At 46.2% G+C, this 24,841-nt stretch overlaps 2 protein-coding genes across 2 annotated transcripts; one reads left to right on the forward strand and one right to left on the reverse strand.

The window, feature by feature from the left end:
* Positions 1 to 399: 399 nt before the first annotated feature.
* Positions 400 to 18,790, reverse strand: AAMP (angio associated migratory cell protein). Its single transcript, XM_035127908.3, has 11 exons — positions 18,623 to 18,790; positions 16,722 to 16,847; positions 14,895 to 15,014; positions 13,884 to 14,023; positions 12,899 to 13,043; positions 11,906 to 11,989; positions 10,498 to 10,613; positions 6,631 to 6,725; positions 5,368 to 5,458; positions 4,339 to 4,493; positions 400 to 3,706 (listed from the first exon to the last, which is right to left on the reverse strand). The coding sequence occupies exons 1-11, from the start codon at positions 18,750 to 18,752 to the stop codon at positions 3,631 to 3,633; spliced, it is 1,278 nt and encodes a 425-aa protein (XP_034983799.2). The 5' UTR covers positions 18,753 to 18,790; the 3' UTR covers positions 400 to 3,630.
* A 212-nt stretch (positions 18,791 to 19,002) lies between these two features.
* On the forward strand, positions 19,003 to 22,357 carry LOC148687551 (uncharacterized). The gene is made up of 3 exons (XM_088662975.1): positions 19,003 to 19,147; positions 20,830 to 21,031; positions 21,260 to 22,357. The coding sequence occupies exons 1-3, from the start codon at positions 19,117 to 19,119 to the stop codon at positions 21,441 to 21,443; spliced, it is 417 nt and encodes a 138-aa protein (XP_088519101.1). The 5' UTR covers positions 19,003 to 19,116; the 3' UTR covers positions 21,444 to 22,357.
* The last annotated feature ends 2,484 nt before the right edge of the window (positions 22,358 to 24,841 follow it).

Below are 24,841 nucleotides of genomic sequence, written 5' to 3' on the forward strand. Positions count from 1 at the left end.
CCATGTCTCTTCTGCCATGAGAGTGACACTCTCTCATCCACAACAACAGACCCATTAAGGCTTATTAAGGATAACCAGAGAACCAGGAACGTGTCGGTTCAGTTTACAAAATAGATCTATTCTGAGTCGGGCTGTCTAGCTCCAGAAAAAGTGGTGAAAAGGGGTGATCACCCTAGGCGACAAGGAATGGCATGCAGGTGAACACATGTAGAAAAACGATTGTGCTGGTGGAGTAGAGCATGTCATTTTAGGGGGTGGAATTTAATTTTTGCAAATTTCTTCAGAGGTCTTAAAAATACATTTTGGGGCATGAGGAATTCAAATCTGCTATTATTATTTTTTTCTTGGACAACATTTAGCTTGGTAAATCTACATTTGATTAAAAAGCACAAAAACTGCTCTCAGAAAAGCAAAGAATTTTAATTTTACCTTCTGAAAATGATAAGTAATAACAATAATATTTATATAAAACTTACAAGTACTTGGCAATCATTTCTAATGATTTCTATGCAATTTTACACATTTTACCTTTTAAGCAAAACTAAATGATATTAATTTAACCAAAATATCTTTGGAATTCCCAAGTTACGTTGCAACTTTTTAGCAAATTCCTCACTTTTGGAATTTGAAAGTTGAAAAATTCAACAATCCCTACTACAGGGGGTGGGGGTGGGGGAGGACAGAGAACATCTTCCTTCCTCAGATCACCTTAGAAACCAAGTAGGGTGCCGGCAGATGGAAGCCCCCCCCCCGCCGCCATGCACTGAACCAGGTGCAAGGGGAACAGCCCCAGCAGGCTAACAAACATTTCTGCAACTTTTGTGGGCTTGTTGACAAGGCTGATTTAAGTCAAGAATATCGAGAGCTCATGGTCTGCATTCCTCAGACCAGGAGGCGCAGAACGGTAGTCACTGTGCGGGATGGGTTCATTGCTGAAGCCGGCTTGAACTTTTAAGAAAACATACAGAGCAATGGTGTGGCTCTTCATGTTTAGTCCTAGTGTAGGACGTTGCTTCATGGAAACAAAAGCAAATCATGCTAGCCTGACTGCTGGGGGAACAAATGTTTCTGAGCATTTGGTAACAAAATGAACCTTGCTTTGTGAACAGGCAAATTTCAAAATTTGCCAGGCAAACCAATCATGATTAAAGGCATTGCTATACACACAAAACATATTTGCATGGAAAGAAAAGAAGTGTTGTTGGGTGGTTGCCTATGCAACAGGCTTTGCCCTCTTCATGACTGTTCTAAGCAGCAGTGCGTGCATCAAAAAATAAAAGAACCACAGCAGGTGATGCAACCCAATTACAAAAAGTCATTTTCTATACTTTTTTCAATAGTTGACTGTTGGAATTCTTACCACCACCTGCACACACATACACACTTTGGGCAGGGCAGATCCACACTATACATTTTAAAACATATTCAACGGACATCTGAAGTGCACAACTTTCCCCAAACAATCCTGGTAATTAAGAGTTTCCTCCTCACAGAGCACCCTTAACAAACGACAGTTCCCAGGATTCCTTGCTGGAGATCACATGCTTTGAAATCCAACCATGCCACCATTCTGCTCACAGATTAGCTTTTAATTCGGTGAAGACATCCACTGAAGTAAAGGAGAATCCATTTCCCCCCCTCTTCCCCTGCAAACCATTTTGGAGGGTCCCCACCACCACCACTGTAATAGCCTTTGGGACTGCAGTGAGAAAAAACCAAAAACCACATCTCTTTTCTTAAGTTATCAGAAGTGCCTGATGGATCAAAAGCCATTTCACAAGTGCAAAGGCACAAGTGGATTTTACTCCTATTTCCCAGTCCACTTCTAAACACAAGGGACACCTCTATAGCACTCAAATCAGAAACCAATGGCCTCCTACTGGTGGGACAGGCTAATTCATCTGTCCCAGGATATCCTAAACAGATACTTGACATTTTGTTTAAAATACTAGCATGTCTTTCCAGCTCCTGTCGCACTTTATTTAGTCAGTAGCTACGGAGACAATACAGAGCTATATCAGTCAACAGTCTGCTGCAGTATAAGATAGCTTTCTATGTTCAACTTCTACATTACCCTGGGTTAGGACCCTCCAACTGGTCCTCTGAACAAGACTTTTATGGCGACAATACACACACACACACACACACACACACACACACACACACACACACACAATGAGCAGCAACTCTGGGAAGCAGAGAACATGCTAGTGACAATCTTCTAAAGGCCCATGATTGGCGAAGACTGACTTCAAAGAAGCCTCTTGAGCTGTTAGTGGCTGTGGGGCAGGTACAGTTAGCACAGGCAGCGAAAACTGCATCCCATGAACTTCCTCCTGTTACTGTTTCTCATAAGAGACACCGCATCCCCTCTCACATACATTTTCTGTTCCCGCCTCCCTCAGCGTAGGGCAGCACTTTCAACAACTAGCTGGCAAAAACGCAACGTGCGGTGGAGCATTCTTCTTCCCCACCCTCCCCCTCTTCTGACACTGCGCTAGCCCTGGAAGAGAGGGAGCCCCCAACTCCTTCCAAGGTCACCACAGCGTAAGATACCTCAAATAGTAAGATGTCTAGAATAGTTGTACTCCATTTGCACGCATCTGGCTGATACTGGGGTCTGATCTGTTATGCAGTAGAGGTTACTGAGTAAACCAAGGAACCATTGACCACTTCTCAACAGAACCCCCAACTCAGCTCTCTTTGCTGAGACCAGGGAACTAGCTGGCGGAGGAACAAGGGATGCCTCCATGTGTTCATTCATTCCCCCTTTCCAGTTTTTCAGGAACGTAAGCACACATTTTTATTTTTATTTAATGACCATTGGTTTGGGAGTAGACAACAGTCAACAGACTCACTGTTTGACCATGGACAAATAGGTCCCCAAACGATGTCCTTGCGAAAATGAAAGCCTTTCTTTTTCATTTGTTCTTTTTTTATTGCATCACGGTGTCATCTAATATAGCAGAGGTTAGAGGGATCGTTCGAACAAATTGTGTATTTGTTGCTGGAGAGATCCATTGCCCAACTCCCAGGCTGATCTATTCAACCAACCATAAGATGATGTTTCCAAGACAATGTGTGAGTATCAGAACTCTGGCTAAAACTGATCCCTCCCTGCTAAGCCACATGATTTGCTCACCCAGACCAAGGGCAAAGGTTTCAAACAGGGGAGGTGGGAGGACATATTTCCTTGTCATTTCAGCTTATGCAGAGGCAGATGGAAGCCAATGCATTTGATTACTAGGATTTTTGCACACTCCTTCGCAAGTTATACAAGGGGGAGCCATACCAGAAAAAATGCAGAAAAAGGCACGGCACACCTCTCCCACCACAGTCATGCAGATGATCTATCCCCCAGACCAGACACAGTGTGTTTGCACACCTTTGTAGCTCTTCAGTAGGCAGGGGGAATAATTAAAAGCTTCTCATCCAAAACTCCAAAAAACTAGCCCTTGGACAGTCAGGGGATAGGGTGGCAAAGCCTCCCCTTCCCAAAAACATTAGATGCCCTCTTAGACGGGATGACAACCATCCTGCCCACCCCACCACAGTCGCACTGGTGTGGCCACTTGCATCCACACAGAACTGCTTCTTCACAGTGCCAATCACTGCTCAAACGGAGCCCTGTTAGCGGTCAGGGCGCTGCACACAGAAGACCTTGGCCTGATGGTCGCCAGAAGTGGTAACCACAATGGAAGCATCTCTGCAAGGAAGAAGCAACAAGAGAAAAAGGTTTACCCCCAACAACTATTACTAATCAATGTCAGTGCAAGTTTCGACGGCCGAAGCCTACCCTGGTTTTACTCAGGAGCAAGTCCTGTTCATCTCAGTGAGGCTTAATCCCCAGCAAGCAAACGAAAACCAACCAGTATCGCTATTTCACTTGCCTTCACAACTCCCGGGTGGGGCAGATACCAGCAAGTCCCATTTTACATATAACAAAGGAAAGCAGGGAAAGCCAAAGTGCCCAAGGTTACCTAGGGATGAACCCTTTTTCCAAGTCCATTCTTCTCTGTGCCAAACCACATATTTCCATTTTAGTGTACGTGCACCGCTCTCTACGAGAACCACCGGTGGAGCCCTCCCTCCAAATGAAAAGGACAACTCTGAAGGGATCTGGGAGGAGGAAAAGAGCCTTAAGAAGACAGGATCTATTTCCTTCCCCAGGAAACCTAGTCACACCCACACAAAAACAAGCCATAGCTTAGTGTATAGTATACTGTTCCGTATACTGTTCCGTATATCCTTGCCTTCCAATGCTTGCTTCCCTCTGCACCCCTCCGCACAGCACCCAACACTTCCCCACCTAAAACAGCTCTTGCTCCAGGAACTCACTTGTTCAAAGCGAAGTCCAGGATTTCCGCTGAGTGGCCCCGGTACTCGCTGATCAGCTTGCCTGAGCGGGCGTCCCAGAGGCACACAGCCCCACCCAGGGTGCAGGTGTAGACCACAGGGGAACTCTCTTCCCACAGGAGCTGCACAATCCCCGACTGAAAATACAGAAGGAAAGGGCCCTATTAGTCACCAGCATTCCCACCCGCTTAGCATTTTTAACCAGGCCTTTTGTTGATTTGATTGACATCCTATGCCCTTTTAAAATGTGGGGTTTTCTTTGGGGGGTGTTATTGGGTTGTTGTTTTTATTTTGATTATGTATTTGATGCTTTTGTATTTTGATTTTGTTCTGTGAACCACCCTGAGACCTCCAGGTATAGGGCGGAAGAAGAAGAAGAAGAGGAGGCCAGGTCCTTTGCCTGCCTAAGGTCTTCCCACCCTGAAATGTGGAATGCAACAAATTCTACTGACTACCCAAATCAGAGGTGGTTGGATGCCAAGCCTGGACTACAAACTCAGTGCATGTTGCAATCAACCTGTCACAGCAGAGTAAGCTTCCCAGGAAAGAAGATCGCTCACCCAGGAGAAGAGACAGAATGAATTAAAGGAGAGCTTAGAAAATATTACCCTTCCCTCCATTCTGTGCTCGCCCATAATAGGGTTTTTGGGTGCTGTTTGCATATAGGGTCTTTGGCTCAGGCAAGTTTCCTGCTGCAGAACAGAAAGGGAGCCTGTGGCTCTCAAGATGTTGTTGGACTCCAACACCAATCATCCCTGACCACTGGTGATGTTGCTTGGGGATGATGGGAGTTGCGGTCCCAACAACAAGTGCAGGGCCACTGCTTCCCGAGGCACTAACGCTCCTGTCACCAGCAGGGCTGCAAGGCAGAGGCCAGGAGCCAGGACTGCTGGGAACAGCTGCACTTGGCTATTGCTGCATTCCTCCTGGATTGAACTCCACTGCTTCCTCCTGCCAACAGAAGCTCTTCCCAAAGCCCCCAGCAATTCCCAGAAGGGTCTTCTCCACTACCTCATGCTGGCAGTTGTGTCTCAGGGTCTGTGTGGCAACGTCATAAATGGCCAAGGTCCCGTCCAAGTAGCCAACAGCAGCCAGCGGCATCCTGCATGACAACAAAGCCAGAGAAAGAGGAGCTTTTTTTAATGGGAGGCTTCTGGGTGCAACTTTTTGTGGAAAAGCAGGCAATGCACTTTAATAAGTAAGCAAGCCCATCCAACAAAAAACAGTGTGTAATCTCCTCCCAGTGGAGTCCAAACCTCCTTGCAAGAAGAGCAGTCATTCAGGAGTCACCAGGCTGGCTCTTGCTCCTTCAGAAAAGGAGTAATGCAGGAGTTGACTATGAAGGCAGAGTCTTCTCAGAATTTGGTGATAGCTTTCCCCTTAAATGGGTTCCACGAAATAGCACAAGACTTTGGCAGAAATGCTCATAAATATTCTCAAGAATTATGTGTATCCTGTAATGGTAGTGCACGAGGGTAGAAACGGATCCTTACCAGCCTCCCTATGAACCCCGTTTAATTTTTTAAAACAAATCTCCTTTATCTTTTCAGTCCTTCTGGCAGAGGATAGCCTTGAAGCATGTGGGAATGCCTGGTGAAATCTCAGAAGCCGATAGGCTTGCAAAGACTCAACTATCCCAACTACCCTGGGCAGGCTGTTGTCCTCTTGGGAAGATGCTTCCATCTGAAGTTTGTTTTCGAAATAGTCTGCCTCTCTCCCAACATAATTTTACTGGATATTGTGGTTTCGTGATATTGCTGTTCAATTATTGTAAGCAGTCCCAAAGCATGCGTATGCGTTCAAAGGGTGGGTGAAGAAAATGCCATATATGGGGGGGGGGGGAATTAAGATTTCATGATGCAGTGGTATCTAGCCCATATTGGTCTTATACTAGATTAGACTTTGCCAACCTGGTGCCCTTCAGATACTTTGAACTGCAACTCCCATAAGCCTCAACAAGCACTACCATAGTGGCTGGGCTGATTATAATACAGTAGTCCAAAACATCTGAAGGGCACTGGGTTAGCAAAGGCTGCTCTGCATTATGTTGCAGGCAGTTGTCCCCTTCCATTCTGTTCATGCAAACCAGGGATGGGGAATTTGTGGTCCTCAAGACATTGTTGGACTACAACTCTTATCATTCCTGACCACTGGCAGGGACTTGTGGGAACAAAAACCAGCAGGGCTGCAGGTTCCCCATCCCTGATGGAAACGTTTCACTTATTTCAGCAATCAGTTCCAGGCAGTTCCCACAACCCAGAAGGCAAAACTCACACATTGCAGAAGCCCAGAGATTCAACTGAGTTGGATTCAGCCTCCTCAGCAGAAGACTTGGGGACAATGGCCTCTTCCCTGAACACAGACACAACCTGCAGGAAAAGAAACAGCCAATGATAATATACACTACTCATGGTTCAAGACCCAACAAAATCGAAAGAGCCTACAAACTTAGCTCAGAACACCAGAGGAGACACCTGGAAAACCAGCCGTCACCACAGCATCCTCACTGGCCAACCAGAATAATAAATACTGGTAATAAGAATAAGAATTATTATTACAGGTAGGTAGCCGTGTTGGTCTGACGTAGTCGAAACAAAATAAAAAAATTCTTTCCAACAGCACCTTAAAGACCAACTAAGTTTTTTATTTTGGTATGAGCTTTTGTGTGCATGCACACTTCTTCAGATACACTGAAATAGAGGTCCCCAGACGCTTATATGTAGAGAAAGGGTGGGGAGGGATATTACTCCCTCCTTGTAGTGGGAGTGGGTGATTGACTGACTGATAGCTGTTGACGACTAAACGACTGCAAATGGTCTTGCATGAAAAAGCAAGGAGTGAGATGGCTGAATATCACTTTATCATGTACTAGTGGAATTCAGCCCGTTTAAAAACGGGCGCTAGAACGCTGCTGTCGTGCAGCGCCGGCATGGGACGGAGCTTCGGAGGTGTCCGAAGCCCCGTCCCATGCGGGAGGTGCGTGGCGAGGCGGCGGCGGGGGGGGGGGGAGAGAAGCACTTCTCCCGCCCCCCCGCTGCGCACCTCCCGCATGAGACGGGGCTTCGGAGACCTTCTCCGAAACTCCGTCCCATGTCGGCGCTGCATGCCGAGGCGGCGGGGGGGAGGAGCGCTTCTCCCCCCCGCCGCCTCGCCTCGCCTCGCCGCGCACGCCAAGCCAGTCCCCGAGCCGAAATGCGGCGCGGCGGGTGCTTTTCGCCGTTTGCCTACCCCTTCGCTCCGGGAAGGCAAACGGCGAAAAGCCCCCGCCGCGCCGCACTTCGGCTCAGGGACTGGCTTGGCGGCGGTGGGAAAAAGGGGAGGAATTCCTCCCCTTCTTCCCGCCGCCGCCAAGCCAAAGCCGGCTTCCCTCGGCGCCCGCTGCCGCTTCGGCTTCCTCAGGGAAGGCAAGCAGGCGGGCTGTCTGCCTGCTTGTGTTCGCCGAGGAAGCGCCGTCCCATGCCGGCGGTGCGCGGCAAGGCTGCCGGGGGGAGCGCTTCTTTCCCCCGCCGCCTCGCCGCGCACCTCCAGCATGAGACTGGGCTTCGGAGCGGCGGTTGGCGGAGCGGCGGTTGGCCGTTGTCCCTCCGTCCAATCCCTGTGTCTCTGGGGTACATGCGCAGTACCCCAGGGACACACGGGACAACTGGACGCAGGGACAACTTGGACATTATTATATAGGATAATGAGATAAGGATCCAATGTCTCTGTTCAAACCAGGTCTCTCCATGGTTTTAAGCTTGGTGATAAGTTGCAATTCAGCAACTTCTCTTTCCAGTCTATTTCTGAAATTCTTTTGTAGTAAGACAGCTACTTTTGAGATCTTGTATAGAATGTCCTGGGAGATTGAAGTGTTCTCCTAATGGTTTCTCTGTCTTGTAATTCCTGATGTCAGATTTATGTCCATTTATCCTTTGGCGTAGTGTTTGTCCTGTTTGTCCAATATAGGCCCTTCAGCTCTCTATATTGGACAAACAGGCCAAACCCTACACCAAAGGATAAATGGACATAAATCTGACATCAGCCATCTCACCCCTTGCTTTTTCATGCAAGACCATTTGCAGTCGTTTACAGTCGTCAACAGCTATCAGTCAGTCAATCACCCATTTCCACCACCCCTCTGAGTGATACCCCCTCCCCACCCTTTCTCTACATAAGAGTCTGGGGACTTCTATTTCAGTGTATCTGAAGAAGTGTGCATGCACACGAAAGCTCATACCAAAATAAAAAACTTAGTTGGTCTTTAAGGTGCTGTTGGAAAGAATTATTGTTATTGTTTTTGTTATTCCAATGACCCCAACATCACACAATGTTCCTGAAATAATCCAACTTCTCTGCTTAGAGCTGGCGAGGGAAAGGTGAGAATACCCCAACCTTCAGAGGCGAAGAGGAGAGGGCAAAGGCGTTCTGAGCTTGGGGTGCCTGTTAGGTGTAGAGGCAAGGTGATGTGCAAACACCTCTTTCTTCCTGCTCCAAGCTGGAGATGCAGAGCAAGTAGAGAGTGGCAACAAATCCAGTTTATGGAACTTGCTGAACTGACATGGAGAGTGCGTGACCAGAGAGAAGAGTCGGTGGAAGAAGATTTAAATGTAAGAAGATAAAATTTAAAAGATGTTTTAAAAGATATTGCAATATTTGAAATTTTGAAATTCATTTGGAAGTTGTTATAGGCTATAGGTATATAAGTAGAGAATAGTATTACAGGACATAAATGGTTATGGAATTAAGAAATTAATGTTAGAAAGTTAAGGTAAAGATAAAATGTAAAATAAGGTTAAACTTATGATTTTTAGAAAACTGCTAAAGATGATGTATAATGAAGCTCAGATAGAGGGGAGTTGAAGAAGTCACCTTGAAATGTTTAGGAAACTAGATCTGAAAATGTATGTATTTTTATGTTGTTTTGTTGGATTTGTTATCTGTATTGTAGTGTGGTGTTTGTATGTATTTGTTATGTCTTATTATAAAAGGAATAAAAAAAATTGGGGGGGGGAGAGAGAGTGGCAACAAATCCTGGGCCTCACTCCCTTCAATTTTAGCTTGGCTTCAGAGGAAGTCACAGGCCCATCTCACTCACCAGAGCTTGGCTCCCCTCTCCGCATGGCGGTGGCGGAGTGACACTGCAAAACCCTGACCATCCCCTACAAGAGCTACAACTGCCCCATAGAGCTATGCACAGATAACACAAGATGTGAAACAGAGCCAGATGCACAAGGCATGGTAGAAGAAAGCTCCCTGTTTGCAGGGGTTACTGTGTACAGTAGTTTAACTCTCTGATACTAGAAAATTTAAGAGTCAGGGTGGATTTGATTTAAATCTTTTCCCCCCTTTTAACAGAAAGGCATTCCTGCCGGTATAATCTTAATATTTTTGGAATAATACATTTTCAGAATAGTTTTTACAGTTACATCAAAAATTACTGATTTGGTTATACTATCAGAAATACATAGACAGATAATTATGAAATTATTGTGAAGTTTAATAAGTTAACTGTTTATATTTGGACAACTTTTCTGCTGTACTTTATTGGAAGGAGAAAAATAATCCTTTCCTTAATAACAATTTAAACAATTTATTTAACTAAAACAATGACATTATAGCATATGTATCCATGTTTGTTAACTGATGTGGTTAAACATTTTTTAAAAAAACTTAGACTGAGTATCAGCACACATGAAAAACTTAAAACAACTCCTTATTTCCTGATGGCCTTTGGACTACAATGTAACTTAAATATAAAACTATCTTTAGAAAGACGTTTTCCTCCAAAAGCATTTTATTTTAAAATCCAATTTAAATTTAAAAAAAATCAATTTACCGGTAAATCAAAAAAATCTGATTTATTTCTTTTTTTAAAAATCATTGATTTTTATCCACCCTGGTGTAAAATCTAGACTAGGAGCGGGGAGACCCAGGTCACTTTCCAGCCAACCTACTTTGCAGGGTTGTTGTGACGATGAAAAAAAGGAGGGGACAGAACTCCTGAGCTCCTTGGAAGAAAGGTGGAGTAAAAGTGCAACTTCTATCCAAATGGGCAATACAAGGTTTTGCCGCAACAAACACAGTTTCTCACACTCACACCCCCTGGGCTGAGGAAGTTCCCATGTACATTCATTCCAGCATGGAGGGGAAGAAGACACCTACCTTGCCAGTTGCAGAGCTCACCAGCTTGGCATGGCAGTCAACAGAGCCTGTCAGGACTAGGCTGCCATCCTTATTGCTGGCCACGCACGTCAACGGGCCCTGGTGCCCGTCCTGACCTAGAAATGGTGAGAGAGCAAAGATCACACAACGAAGGGTGCCTAGGCGTGTGCTAAGACCTTCCTCCTCCTCCGTTGCCCTAAATAGTTGCTTGTGTCTTGGTTCATGATACCCTGTTCCATTTCTTATTTTCTTTTTTATTTGCCGATTCTGAAACACATTACAGCCACAAGAGAAAATAACAAAAAGACTATGACTTTTCATATAAGAACATGAAAACCATTAGAAAGGCTTGTGGCCTTTGCCTTCACTGTTATCTGCGAGCAGAAGTGGCTCAGTGGCCCTTGGGTGTGCAATTTCTAGGGTTGTCAGACTCAACAGAGGACAGGACTTCTGTGCCTTTAATTGCCCTGCTCTCTTTTGAGTCTGGAAACCTTAAAGAGAAACCAGCAGACCCTTTGTTTAATTTCCAAGCAAAGGGTCTGCTGGTTTCTCTTTAAGGTTTCCAGACTCAAAAGAGAGCAGGGCAATTAAAGGCACAGAAGTCCTGTCCACTATTGACTCTGGCAACCCTAGCAATTTCACAAGAAAGGTTGACCAACACACCTCTCCCCTCTGCCCCAACCCAGTGACTGATGAAGGTCTGTTGATACTTTTCATAGCAATCCATCTCAGTCTTTGTTGTAGTTTAACTGATTCTCATAGAAAGGCAAGTGGATTCCTGCTGGATCAGACCAAAGGCTTCCAGCATCCCATTTGCCACAGTGACCAATCAGATGCCTCTGGGAAGCCCACAATGAGATAGGAAAAAGCAGGCAAAATCACAGGACACCCCCCCCCCCAAAAAAATGACCTTTGTCCTTGTTAAGCTCACAAGGGCAACACAACGGCCTCTCCCAATACTGTTCCCCGGTAACTGGTGTTCAGAGGCATACTGCATACAATGTATGCGGCAATCGTGACTAGGAGCTATAGCCTCATCCTCCATGTATTCGTCTTTTTCCTGTTTAAAGGCAACTAAGTTGGCGACCATCATTACATCCCCCAAGCAGAGGATGCCAATATGCCAAGGTACAAAGAGATGAAATCTTGCATAGGCTACAGTAATGAAAGCAGGTTTTTTTTCTGTTTTTGTTTTGGACTTGGGATTCCATGTTTCTTGAAAACCATCCATATTCCTCCCTCTCCTCAGGTTCTTTCCTGCCTTTACAGTTCCCGTGCAAAGCTAGTACTCTGAAAGAGGTTTCTGAGCAACACCTCCCCTTGCTCCTCCAATGAGGTATCGCAACCCTGCTCCAGCTTCCTGGCAGCAAATAAATGGAAACAGGCAACCGAACAGAACCTTTGGTACCTTTGAGAACGTGCAGCGAGCTGCCGTGCTTCAGATCCCAGATGCGCACGGTCCCATCTTCGTAACCGACCACAGCTCTCCTCCCTGCATTGAGCGTCTTTGCGTTAGTCATTCTGTCATATTCAGGGAGATCCCAAGGAAGCCCAAGAGTCAACCCCAACTGTAACACGATCTCTTGCTATTATAGCCTTCCCCTCCAAATGTTTTAGACTACAACTTCTTTCCTTGCTGGCCATAGGCCATGCTGGTTGAGGTTCAAAATCTATGGAGGGCATTAGGTTGGGGAAGGCTGCCTTTGTGCATAAAGGAACAGAGAATGTGCTTGGAAGAGGCAGATTTCACAGCAGCTGCAGTCACATATGACACTAAGCTATGGTTTGTTTTAACCATTCTACCCCCCACTCCCCAAAAAACCCAGGAGTTGCCTTACAATCCAGCAAACAAGCCATAGCTTATTCCTCCAAAGCTTGGTTTGTTTTCCTTCTGGCCTTGTCTTCTGCCTCTGTAACTTGGCCAGTATCTGGGATGGAGCGGCTGAAAAACTGATTAAGCAATGCTACTGGGCTCAGGCGTAACACAAAATCATAGTTAGAACAGCCGGGGGTCATAATTTCTCAAAACACAAACAATGGGTGCCCTGTTGGTTGGGTTCAAAGATTCAACCAACCAATAAGCCAGTGTGGTGTAGTGATTAGAGTGTTGGACTAGGACCCGAGATACTAGAGTTTACATCCCCTACTGAGCCATGGAGCTCACTGGGTGACAATGGGCCAGTCACTGTCTCTTAGCCTAACCTACCTCACGGGGTTCTGCGGATTAAATGAAGAAGGGGAGAACTGTGTATGCCACCTTGAGCTCCTTGGAGGAAAGGTGGGATATAAATATAACAAACAAACCATGCTTTAGCATCATGGGCGAACCAAGCCGACATATTCTGCCATTGGACAGTGCCATGCCTATAACAATTCTGCAACCCCAAGCCCTGCTCCTCACCATCAGGAAGGACATGACCACACGTAGCTGGACAGGATGGCCCTTGGAAGGTCTTGCACTCTCCACTAGGAATCTTCCACATCCAGGAGTTGCCGTCAGCAGTGCCAGCCAGAAGGACATGGGACTGAGGGTGCCACTCCATCCACTGGGGTCAAGAAGAGAAAGAGAAAGCAATAGGCTGGGAGCTAAGCAATACCAGAAAGGAGCCAGCTGCTTTGCACACAACCAACAAATTCTTTCTCACTGCAAAAGTTATATAACTGCCAACTCTTAAATACGTACCCCAAAAGTTTAATGTATAGCATTTATATAACACTTGAGATGGTGAAAATAGTTGGACACGACTAATGACTAAACAACAACAACGTGCTCTTCTCAGTATTCCGTGCAACCACACTTTAATTGAGGTCAATATTATCCCCATATAATGCCAACAGGGGAGATGGAGAAGGGGCCAAGGCTGAGATGGGAGCTTGCCTGAGATTACCTAGCAAGTCTGTGGCCGAGGTGAGATTTCAGCTGGAGACTTCCAGCCTCCTAGCTCCCACTCTTTAGCCACCACACCACACTATCTCACCAGTATGCCTTGCTTACGACTGCAACCTAATATATAGGTTGTGCAATTGGCGCGCTATGACGTTGCCATGTGGTTTTGTGAGCCTTTGTATGACTATGGCAGAATAGAAAAGAACAGGGAATGAGCGAAACTTACAGCCTTGTAGAAATCATTAACACTGTAGCTTGCACAGAAAGCATCAATTTGTTCCATATTACATTGTTGCGCCCAACCAAATTAGAAACTGTTTCAAATGGAATATTCCAAATGTCAGGCCTATAAAGCACTGCATTTCTGTCAGAGGAAATAATTTATCTGAAATATCTCACAGTTTTCTCCCTAGAATCAAGACAGTGGTCATGCTTTCCACTGGGAAATCTTCTCATGGCGAAAACTTTTGTCCCGGAATTTATAGGCCTCATTTCTCACCTCCAAGTCACCCGCTTCGAAAGACCAGATCTCCTCTTTGGCGTCCACCCGCCAGACTTTTATCAGTCCACTCATGTCACCCGTGGCCACGAATGTGGAATCATGGCTGAAACCAGCACAAGTGACGGAATCTTTGTGTCCTAGGGATAATGAAGAGAACAAGATCATGCATATTCTGAAATCAATCCCATTAAGTTCAATGAAGAGTCCTCCAAGATAAGCAAGTATAGCATACCAGGAAGTGCCTGATCTCTCTCCTTTGCCATGAGCGCACTTCCTGGCCTGCAGGAAAGCCACCATCTTTCTATACATCGTTCTCTCACAGCCTCAACCCACTCCCTGCCACCATTCGCAACATCAGGATGATAATCCTAATCTACCTTACAGGTCTGTTGTTGTGAAAGATAATGCAGAGAGAGTGCTCTGGACACTGTAAAGCACCATATAGCTATATGTGTGTTTGCAACAGCGGAGGTATTAGTGTCCTCCTGTTCCTCTATGGAGCTCAATAATATCACACACACCCGGCCTCAACACAATGAACAGCCCTGAAAATAACCATGGCTCTTTCAGGCTCTAACTCCCATGAACCCCAGCCACCATTGCTAACGGTCAACAACGATGAGCATTGTAGTTCAACAACATTCAAAGCCCACAGGTCCCCCAGCCCTGTTGGAATTATTATTTCTTCAGTAGAGCAGGGCCATTAGAGTATACCCTTAATGTGGAGTTATCCATATATGGCAATCTGCAGGCAGTCCTTTCAATGACAGAAGTAAAAGGAGGTGATATTCAGTCACCTCAAAAATAAAGATGTTTTCCTTCCTATCCAAATCACCTGTTGAAGGGTTTCTTATATATAAATTTTTAGATATGGATCACTTTATCCCCAGGGCTCTCTGAGATAGAGGGAAGTATTTGTTGTTCAACTGTTTTATGCTGACCCCAGCAACACAAAGCAATTCAAATATTGGCATTAGAGTTGCAAGGTATTACCCAGAAGAGCCTCACCTGAGCATTCGAAGAGGAGCTCACCATCACTGAGGCGCCACACAAAAGCCTTGTCATCTTCACCGCCTGTAACTGCCAGCGTGTTGGTCTTGGGGTCAAGACTGACGCAGAAAACAGACGCTAAGGGGAACAAACAGAACAATGTTAGTGACCTAAGCCAGACATACCTCTCTCACAGTCTTATTGTGGGCATCCAAACAAGAGGAACCAAAAGGATCAGAGACGGGAAACCTGCAAGCCTTCAGATGTCACCATTGACCATGCTGGCTGGGAGCTGATGGGAGCTAGAGGGACACAAGTTCCCCATCCTTGATTGGGGCATGACTGTGCTGCTCTCCCAGCAAAACGTTAAGGAAAGAACAGTGAAAGTGAAGCACACCCTCAGCTGAAACAGCACCATCCTGTAGCCACAACAGTGCAGTTCAACATCTACATGCAGCCACAGGGAGAGATCATCAGGGGGTTTGGGCTGGGTGTTCATCAGTATGCGGATGATACCCAGCTCTACCTCTCTTTCAAATCAGAACCAGTGAAGGCGGTGAAGGTCCTGTGTGAGTGTCTGGAGGCGGTTGGAGGATGGATGGCGGCTAACAGATTGAGGTTGAATCCTGACAAGACAGAAGTACTGTTTTGGGGGGGGGGGACAGGAGGCGGGCAGGTGTGGAGGACTCCCTGGTCCTGAATAGGGTAACTGTGCCCCTGAAGGACCAGGTGCGCAGCCTGGGAGTCATTTTGGACTCACAGCTGCCCATGGAGACACAGGTCAATTCTGTGTTCAGGGCAGCTGTCTACCAGCTCCATCTGGTACGCAGGCTGAGACCCTACCTGCCTGCAAACTGTCTCGCCAGAGTGGTGCATGCTCTAGTTATCTCTCACTTGGACTACTGCAATGCGCTGTATGTGAGGCTACCTTTGAAGGTGACCCGGAGACTACAACTAATCCAGAATGCGGCAGCTAGACTGGTGACTGGGAGCGGCCGCCGAGACCATATAACACCAGTCTTGAAAGACCTACATTGGCTCCCAGTACGTTTCCGAGCACAGTTCAAAGTGTTGGTGCTGACCTTTAAAGCCCTAAATGGCGTCAGTCCAGTATACCTTGAAGGAGCGTCTCCACCCCCATCGTTCTGCCTGGACACTGAGGTCCAGTGCCGAGGGCCTTCTGGTGGTTCCCTCGCTGTGAGAAGCCAAGTTACAGAGAACCAGGCCTTCTCGGTAGTGGCACCCGCCCTGTGGAACGCCCTCCCAACAGATGTCAAAGAGAAAAACAACTACCAGACTTTTAGAAGACATCTGAAGGCAGCCCTGTTTAGGGAAGCTTTTAATGTTTGACGGACTATTGCATTTTAATATTTTTTTGGAAGCCACCCAGAGTGGCTGGGGAAACCCAGCCAGATGGGCAGGGCATAAATAATAAATTATTATTATTATTATTATTATTATTATGCACAGGTGCTTTCCCTCCATTCCTTGTTTAAGGGCACCTGGCCCTTTTAAGGTGAAAGAAAGACATGGAAGAGCACCATCTTGGAAAATACCAGCAGAGATGATTCACATCACAAACCCTGTCTTTAAATTAGCAGGGCTGGGGCCTAATGTAGAAAGCAGGCTCATGGGCTAGTGTGACCTTGCGTCAGCAACCCTCCAATGGAATAGCTAGCTAGCTACTGACAAAAAGCTGGTTAAATCGTTCATCAACCAGGTTTCTTTTGCAAATAATAATGAAGTAGTCTTGTCGGGCTACAAAATAGGCACAAAAAAGTAGGCCCAAACCTGGGGCACTAGATAATGAATGAGATGCCTACTCTCATTCCTCTACCAGCTCACCTGTGTGTTTGGAGAACGTGACCTCACTGTCATCTTGGGCCTCCATGCCTTCCTCTGCCTCAACGTCCTCCCAATCAGCCTCCTCTTCATCTAAATCCACATCTTCCATTTCATCAGCTAGATCATCTGCAGAAGCAAACAAAGCAATGCTATTTTACAAAGCCACTCAGCATTAAGGTTCCCCCCGCCAACCCAGCATGATAAGTAAGGTGTGCTAAACTGTGGCATCTCTGTGTGTGCTCAGCATCCTGTTTAGAGGAGAAGGTTGAACCTTACGTGGTAAACTGCCAACATCAGTCCACAGCTAAGTGTCGGTAAGTCATAGACGCAAAGGATTCAGACAAGTTGTAGAAATCACCAACCCTAATCTCCTGAGCCCCTTCCACTCCATGTGGTCTGAAATGCTGCTCTCACTAAAACCTGAGCCCATCAATTATATTCCTATGTCAAATTATAGGTTGTAATGCATAATAGCCTTCCCTAACCTACATGAGACATCGGTTTTGATAACTATGGAACCCATCTTCCCCCTCTCTCCTCTGTTCTCTTATTCATTGCCTCCAAACAGCTCCCCTTCTCTCATTCCCCCTGTGATTGCTACTCCAGCACCTGCTTTGTACTTACACCTTTTTAAAACCAAGGCAGCAATCCTATGGCAAAATCCACCAGGATGAGCAACACAGGAAGCAGTGGATCACCTTAGAGCAGGCACCCCCAAACTGCGGCCATCCAGATGTTTTGGGCTACAACTCCCATGATCCCTAGCTAACAGAACCAGTGTTCGGGGAAGATGGGAATTGTAGTCCAAAACATCTGGAGGGCCGAAGTTTGGGGATGCCTGCCTTAGAGCCAACCCTAGCTCAGCCAAAGATAAGCCAGTGTACCTTGCTCATTCTGGTTCAGTCAGCAGAGCTAAGGCCAATATAAGTCCCTCAAAAGGTGTGATTGGGGGGCAGAATTTGGACTGCACCCTAAGCCCATTCAGCTCAGTCATGTGACCTAGCAACCCAGCATAAAAAACTACTTTAAATGCTTGTTTTCTCTCTACCAAGCTTAGGCAGAAACCAGCCCCACCCCTGATGCCCCATGATGTTTGGACCTAGTGTAACTTTACACTGGCTTAACTTACATCAGCTTACTTTATGGCAGCTTCTTGCACACAGAATTGTTCCCAAAGCCAAATAACATGAAAATGAAATAATCACATATATTCCCCATTACTGTACTTCATTTCCCCCTTTCCCTGTTGTTTCACTGTGTCCATTCTAGATTGTAAGCCTCTTGGGGTAGGGACCTGTCTTTGTAATATTCTCGAGTTACAGCACCTCCAAACGGCCAGCTCTAAATCCATCCTATCTCTGGGTGTATAAATAACAAAGATGTTGGTGAACACCAGAATATCAGTAAATGTATGTGCATCTGTGACCAAAAGATTGTTTACAGTGTATTATACTGTTTCCTGTATAATTCCCCTAGGGATGGGTTGTGAAAAAGATTCAAAGGCCAGTTTCCCTTTTTTTTAACATTAGGGAGAAAGCATGCTATTTACTACTTGATAGGCATAAATATAGTAAGTCTATGGCATATAAGGTTTCTTGGGTTGCTCTAGGCACCCAACGGATGAACCAATGATTTATTGCACAAAACGAGGTCCAACGTGCTAGGGGGCCATTTATGTTGAAATGTTTCGCTCTGCTAGGCTGTAGTTTAGTGATGACCAAAGTCTCCTAACAAATAAATCTGACAGACCGAGTGGCGATAATGAGGATGGGGGTGATGACACCTAACCGGTCAGCCCTCTTACTACTTTTCAGGGTGGTCTCGTTTTCCTCTGCAAAAGTCCCTGGAAAAAGACCTCGATCCAGTCCCCGTCCCAGCCGCCCAGTCCCTCGCCTCTTTACCGGGTCCAGGCGCCTCAAGGTCCACCACCTCCACGATCTCCTCCGCGGCCCCCTCCTCATCGCCGGCTGCCATCAGCAAGAGCCCCTCCGAGGCCGCCTCCAAGTCTGCCCCGTCTGCGGGTTCCGCCATGCTGCCGACTTCAGCCTACCAGCAACCCGCACGCGCCTACGCCTATCTCCTCCTCCTCCCTCCTTCCCTCCCGTCGTGGGGGGCGGGGTCAACGTCTCCGCCGCCAATCAGCGAAGCGGATAGGAGGGGGGGAAATCACCAGCGCGGACTCCCTCATTTGCCAGCTCCGCGTTCTGAGTCAGAGGGCGTCTCCTCCTCCACCTCCTCCTGCTCTAAGGAGCGCCTTCGTTGCCCATGTGACCTCTCGCCGCCGCGAAAGGAAGTCATGGGAGTTGTAGTGCCGGGATCGCTTCCTTCTTCTCGACCTTGCTAGTACTGTACCTGGCGCGCAGCAGGAGGAAGCGGGAGAGAACTTTCCCCCGAGATGGCGGCCGCTTGCAGGGTTCGAATGCAGGGTAGGGAGGGGAGGCGTGGCTGCCCGTGCAGTGCGACCTTGGTGGGGAGGAAGCGGGGTCCGGCATCGGGGAGGAAACAGCGAGCGGGTCGGCTGGTGTAGGCACCACCCAACTCGGCCCTCCAGATGTTTTGGGACTACAATTCCCGTCATCCCTGACCACTGGCCCTGTTGGTTAGGGATGATGGGAGTTGTAGTCCCAAAACATCTGGAGGGCCGAGTTTAGGGGTGCCTGGGCTGGTGAATTAGGCGGCGGCGGAGCTGCTGCTGCTGCTGGCGCTGGTTAGGAGAAGAAGAGGTGTCGCCTAGAAAGCTCTGTGGATGTGCTGAGATTCCCAGCCAGGGCCCAGGGCTCTACCCCACAGGATTTGTTTTAAATGTCACTTTTTGGTCCAACTCCCCCCAAATATAGTGGATAGCGGGCAGACTAAGAGAAAATCAGCTGCGTAAATCCCGTCGATCAGCTGACAAGCAAAACAATGCAGGGCAGCAAAGCCCCAAAGCACAGGAGGGTCAAAAATAAAGGCTTCCCAGGCTGGAGGATTCTGTTGTTCTGCCCTCCGTAAAATACGGGGCTGAAACAATGGACATTTCTGTAAAACAAAGGCGGGGAAGACTCTTCTATGTGTTGTTCCAGGCATTCGGTGAGATAAATGGAAGCAAATGAGTAATAGGGAGAGTATACTTTGGCTGTACCCACACTAGGGCATTGATATGTAACGTGGGTGATTTTTTGTGTGTGTTGTCCACACAGCACTTTCAATTTTATGCCGCTTATTTCCTGTCCACACTAGTGGGTGGCACTTGGTGGAATATATTCACTCTGTATTTGGTTGACTCTCCTCTCAGTTAGTACCGTATTTCCCTGTCCTCCATGAGTTTTGGAAACCAGAGGTCCACTGTAGGCATGCATGCAGGAATTTATTTAGCCATCCACATGCACCTTAAGAAAATTGTCTGTGGGATAGCCTGACAAGCTTTCCACCAAAACCAACATTTCAGGCAAGTTTTAAAGTGGGCAAAATGACCATTGATTGATTGATTGATTGATTGATTGATTGATTTTTTAATACCAGGTTGTTTTTTAATTACCAGATGTGTGCAAAAAAGCAGGTTTAAAAATGCTCCCTATTTGTTGTGCCATGCTGCAACAACAGCCCATGGAGGAGCACTTTGTAAATCATGGCCAGGTGGGTGAGGGCACAGACTCCTCCAATCCCCAGAGCCTTTTTTTATTTTAATAGAGCTCCTTTGCACTTCAGCAGCTCTGTGAAGAAGAGGACAGCCATGCCTGCCAAAGTTTCCTTCCATGGAATTTGTTCAACGCACAGAAGCCCTATTAATTTTCTGCATCTGACTGGCATTTTAGTCTCCTGCCAGGATTAGTTATACCAGACTTGTCCCAAGGATCAGGCACATTAAAAGACACTTTGCAATATGCTCACAAACACACTATGGATGAGCTCTTAAGACAGCTTAGTCTACAATGCATTCTTGCTTGGGAACTTTGTTGAGGCCCACCTAGGAGCACACATGCACAGGATCAGACCACTAGACACATTTTAATGTACATAAACTAAAAGGGTCAAAGTTACTCAGTGAGTTTAGGACAACGCATTGGTGGATAAATCTAGATGAAACTGGTTAAAAGTACAATTTCACTATACTGTGTCCCTTTTGCAGGCCTTCTTTCTGCCACTGTGAGCCGAGCTATAGGCTTGAGTGTGCCTTTCAGAAGTCCTACCCAATCATTCCACAGGAGCTGCAGGGCTTTGGAAGAATTACAGACAAAACCACAGTCTGGTGGAAAGACCTATGAACATGTGGAATATATTCCCACAGGGAGGAAGGGCAAGAACCCCATGAAGGCAGTTGGCATTGCTTGGTGAGCATCATTTCATCAGTTTGTTTTATGATCTTCCCAGGTTAGCTGTCAAAGTTGCAGCCTACAATGCCGTGCAACACAGTTTGACGCAAACACTCAGGAACCCTTGAATATATGGGCTGAGTATGGGAGTGGAAGGATATCAGGCTGTGGTGTGAGATTGAACAGCCCCAAGCAAAATCTTCCTGGGAGCAAGCTGTGGCTTATGTATTCTTTGCCTCTCCCCAGGGCCATTGGTTTCCCTGCTGGCATCATCCTTTTCCTCCTCACTAAGCGAGAAGTAGACAAGAACCGTCTGAAGCAGCTGAAAGTCCGCCAGAAGATGAGGGCATCCAATGAGGGAGAGTATGAAAGAGAGCGATACAGGACAGGATTGCGAGAAACAGAGGGACTTGCTCAAACAAAGTCCTAGCCCTGGGATAAAAGTGGCTAGAACTCTGTCGTTGCCATTTTTAAGATGCTCTGTCTCTGTACCAGAGTACTTTGCAGTGTATTGAAGTACCTTGCAGGTGTTGGCTTCTGCCACCAGCAGTTATCCTGGTGCATTCTCTGAATCTGCATGAGGCACTATACAGCGCTGTATGAAATATAGTCAGCTGATTTCTCATGATGCCTTTGTGGGGGGTTAAGAAGAGGTTATCAATAAATTCCCTACAATCAGCAACATTAGATGTGTCCTAGGAAAACAGCACTGCAGTCTGGCTTGGCATCATGTTGTAGGTCTCTTGGGTTAAAAGATTATCATCTTTTGGGTCTGAGTAATATTTGGGGGGGGGTGGAATTATAAGCGCAGGGGCAGTAGTTATGTAAGCAATGTTTGGCAGCAAGGACCCATTAAGCCCATCTTCTTGTACTTTCTAGATCAGCAGCATATTTAGGAATAAAACTCTGTTCTCATGACATTTTTTACAAAGAAAAATTGGCCAGAGAGAGGTCCAGGTCTCACCATTCACACCTTGCAGAGTGGCATAAAAATGACCCATTAAATCCTTGAAATTGAAAGTGTGAAGGTGGATTCATTGCAGATGCTTATGGAGAATCCAAGCAGGTTTATTTTCTTGTATAGTTTTGAGCATGTGGTGAACTGACTGGCTATAATCCAACAATCTGTCATGGATGCTTTAGCTCAGATTCCTGCATTGCAAGGGGTTGGACTAAATGACCCTTGGGGTCCCTTCCAACTTAAGATTCTATGATTCTAACAGAATTAGACATGTTAAACCCAATGCTTGTATGTGAATATCACAATGTTTGATTTCCTAAACACTGGTGGTATCATTACAGGGTCCTTTCTAACATATTAAATCATGTGTAATATTATAGTGAGCAATTGCTGTTTGTAACCATTTTTGATAGTCAAATATATTGCTCCCATGTCTCTTCCACACAGAGTGCCTTCTGCCGTCCTGCACACCTATAAAAGTGTGGTGTTAGTTCCACTGTAATGTAACAGTTGGCACAAACACCACTCACAGCTTTCAATAACTTCCCTAATGACTAGGATTGTGTAGCCATACAGCAAGCTGAGAGATGAAGTAAAAGGAACAGCTGTTTCTAGTCAGTTCCACAAACCATTACAGTAATTGTCCAGACACTGCATTTATGGTATTATTAAATTACATAGATTAAAAGTATAATTTTTCAGTGTTCTTCCCCCACCCCATACATGGGTTTTAGAGCATGTGTTTAATTCTCATAATTAATAGTTGGGCATTTGTATTTTTTGTATCTCATGCCAATTTGAGGGTGGGTCAAGTAAGATAGGGGGCTAACAACCCTGCAGAGGTCATCCTTATTCATTCTTGCTCTCTGCAGGGGAGGCATTTGTTTTATGAGAAATAAAAGGGACTATGGGGTCTTATTCTTGACAAAGAATCCATCTCTTTCACTTACTGAAGGCTGTGTTCAGAGACTTTATATTTATATATGCTTTATTGACATTTAAAAAAATCAACGTACATCTAAATTATCCAGAAGAAAGAAAAAAGACTAAGAATAATATTTATTACATCACATCACAATACATTCTCCTTATAGAAGGATCAGAAATAGAAACACACCACCATCGCGACTCTTTGTGTTGCCACGTTGCAGGAGGACATCCAGTTCCATCTATTTGGGGGTTTTGCAGTAGGGAGTGGATGTGGCCAGAGACAGTCACCACAGCCTCTCTTGGGCCTCCTGTACTTACTGGTCGGGGTGGGAGGGAAGGAGCTGGCTGCAGCATATACTTGGGCCCCCTGAGTATGCCAATGAACTTTGCTGCTCTTTGCCATCCTGCTTTGTTCATGAAGTTCAAGAGGAATGTGGCGGATTCTTGCCCTACCCCCAAAATGCCTTTTCTCTCCCCACCTTACACAAGAATCCTTGTTTCTGGGATTCCATGGTCTGCAAATGGTAGGGTTGCCAGACTCAATAGAGGACAGGACTTCTGTGCCTTTAATTGCCCTGCTCTCTTTTGAGTCTGGAAACCTTAAAGAGAAACCAGCAGACCCTTTGTTTAATTTCCAAGCAAAGGGTCTGCTGGTTTCTCTTTAAGGTTTCCAGACTCAAAAGAGAGCAGGGCAATCAAAGGCACAGAAGTCCTGTCCTCTATTGAGTCTGGCAACCCTAGCAAATGGTTTGTCCAAAGTTAAGTCTCCCATGATTCAGTCACAGGTATTTTAAAACGTGGGCTGGTGCCCTCGTATCCTTTGTGGGCTTGCCATAGGCATCTGCTTGGCTACTGTGAGAAATGGGATGCAGGACTAGATAGGCCCCTCATCCCACCCCATACTTAATGTGGGGAGTTAAAATCCCCGGCTTACACTCAACACAGCCTACTACAGTGGTGGTGAACCTATGGCACGCGTGCCAGAGAGGGCACTCGGAGCCCTCTCTGTGGACACGTGTGCTGTCGCCCCAGCAGGGCCATAGCTGCAGCACCAGGGCCTGGCAAGCAAGGGAGGGAGGGGCTGAGCAGGCATTGACTTGATGCGCCAGGTCCTCCCGCCAGTCTTTTTTCCTACTCGGGAGTAAGCTGCCTTGAGTTCAGCAGGGCTTAACTCCCAGGTTAGTAAGCATATAAAGATGGTAACCTAAGAAGAGGCTGCTGGGTTTACATGTTCGCTGTGCTTTCCTGCGGAAGCCAACAAAGAAATTCATTCCATGGAGGCTGTGATCAGCTGAAGAAACATCAAATAATAATAATAAATTATTTATACCCCACCCATCTGTCTGGGTTTGTTTGTTTGTATGTGCGCACGTAGACAATCATCATTATCTCATTAAAAATTGGGAGAGGGTGGCTCTTAGTGCAGCCCTGCAGTGTACACTAGTGGCCAAAATTGTGGAACCTTCTGGAAAAAATGTATTTCCGAGGTTTGATGGCTCATAACACTACTGTACTTTGTTTTGGAGTAATAAAAGGTAAAGGGACCCCTGACCATTAGGTCCAGTCACGGACGACTCTGGGGTTGCGGCGCTCATCTCACTTTATTGGCCAAGGGAGCCGGCGTACAGCTTCCAGGTCATGTGGCCAGCATGACTAAGCCGCTTCTGGAGAACCAGAGTAATACCAGTGCTTTTTTTCTGTGGGGACGCAGGGGGATGCATACCCCTAAACATTTTGTGAATTTAACGGGAGAAGAAATTCACTCTATCTATTTTTCCTGATTTGAACTGTATTTATTCCCACCCACCCCAGTGGTGATTTTCTTGAGTCAAAATGAGAGTACCCCTAAACATTTTTAAAGAAAAAAAGCACTGAGTTACACCATAAAATTATATATCAATGGAAAGATAATTTAATTAAGAATGTAATGCAATAAC

The sequence above is a fragment of the Zootoca vivipara genome, chromosome 1 (genome assembly GCF_965207765.1).
Source record: "Zootoca vivipara chromosome 1, rZooViv2.hap1.1, whole genome shotgun sequence".
Taxonomy (NCBI): domain Eukaryota; kingdom Metazoa; phylum Chordata; class Lepidosauria; order Squamata; family Lacertidae; genus Zootoca; species Zootoca vivipara.

Bases quoted from the DNA above. Each gene is read 5' to 3' on its own strand.
- AAMP (XM_035127908.3), bottom strand. From the start codon at position 18,752: ATGGCGGAACCCGCAGACGGGGCAGACTTGGAGGCGGCCTCGGAGGGG. The intron at 13,044-13,883 runs GTGAGAAATGAG...TCTTGACCCCAG, and splicing joins TCGAAGCGGGTGACTTGGAG to TGGATGGAGTGGCACCCTCA. The intron at 10,614-11,905 runs GTACCAAAGGTT...CACCATTTCTAG, and splicing joins CTCGCTGCACGTTCTCAAAG to GTCAGGACGGGCACCAGGGC.
- LOC148687551 (XM_088662975.1), top strand. From the start codon at position 19,117: ATGGCGGCCGCTTGCAGGGTTCGAATGCAGG. The intron at 19,148-20,829 runs GTAGGGAGGGGA...TCCCTTTTGCAG, and splicing joins TTGCAGGGTTCGAATGCAGG to GCCTTCTTTCTGCCACTGTG. The intron at 21,032-21,259 runs GTGAGCATCATT...GCCTCTCCCCAG, and splicing joins AAGGCAGTTGGCATTGCTTG to GGCCATTGGTTTCCCTGCTG.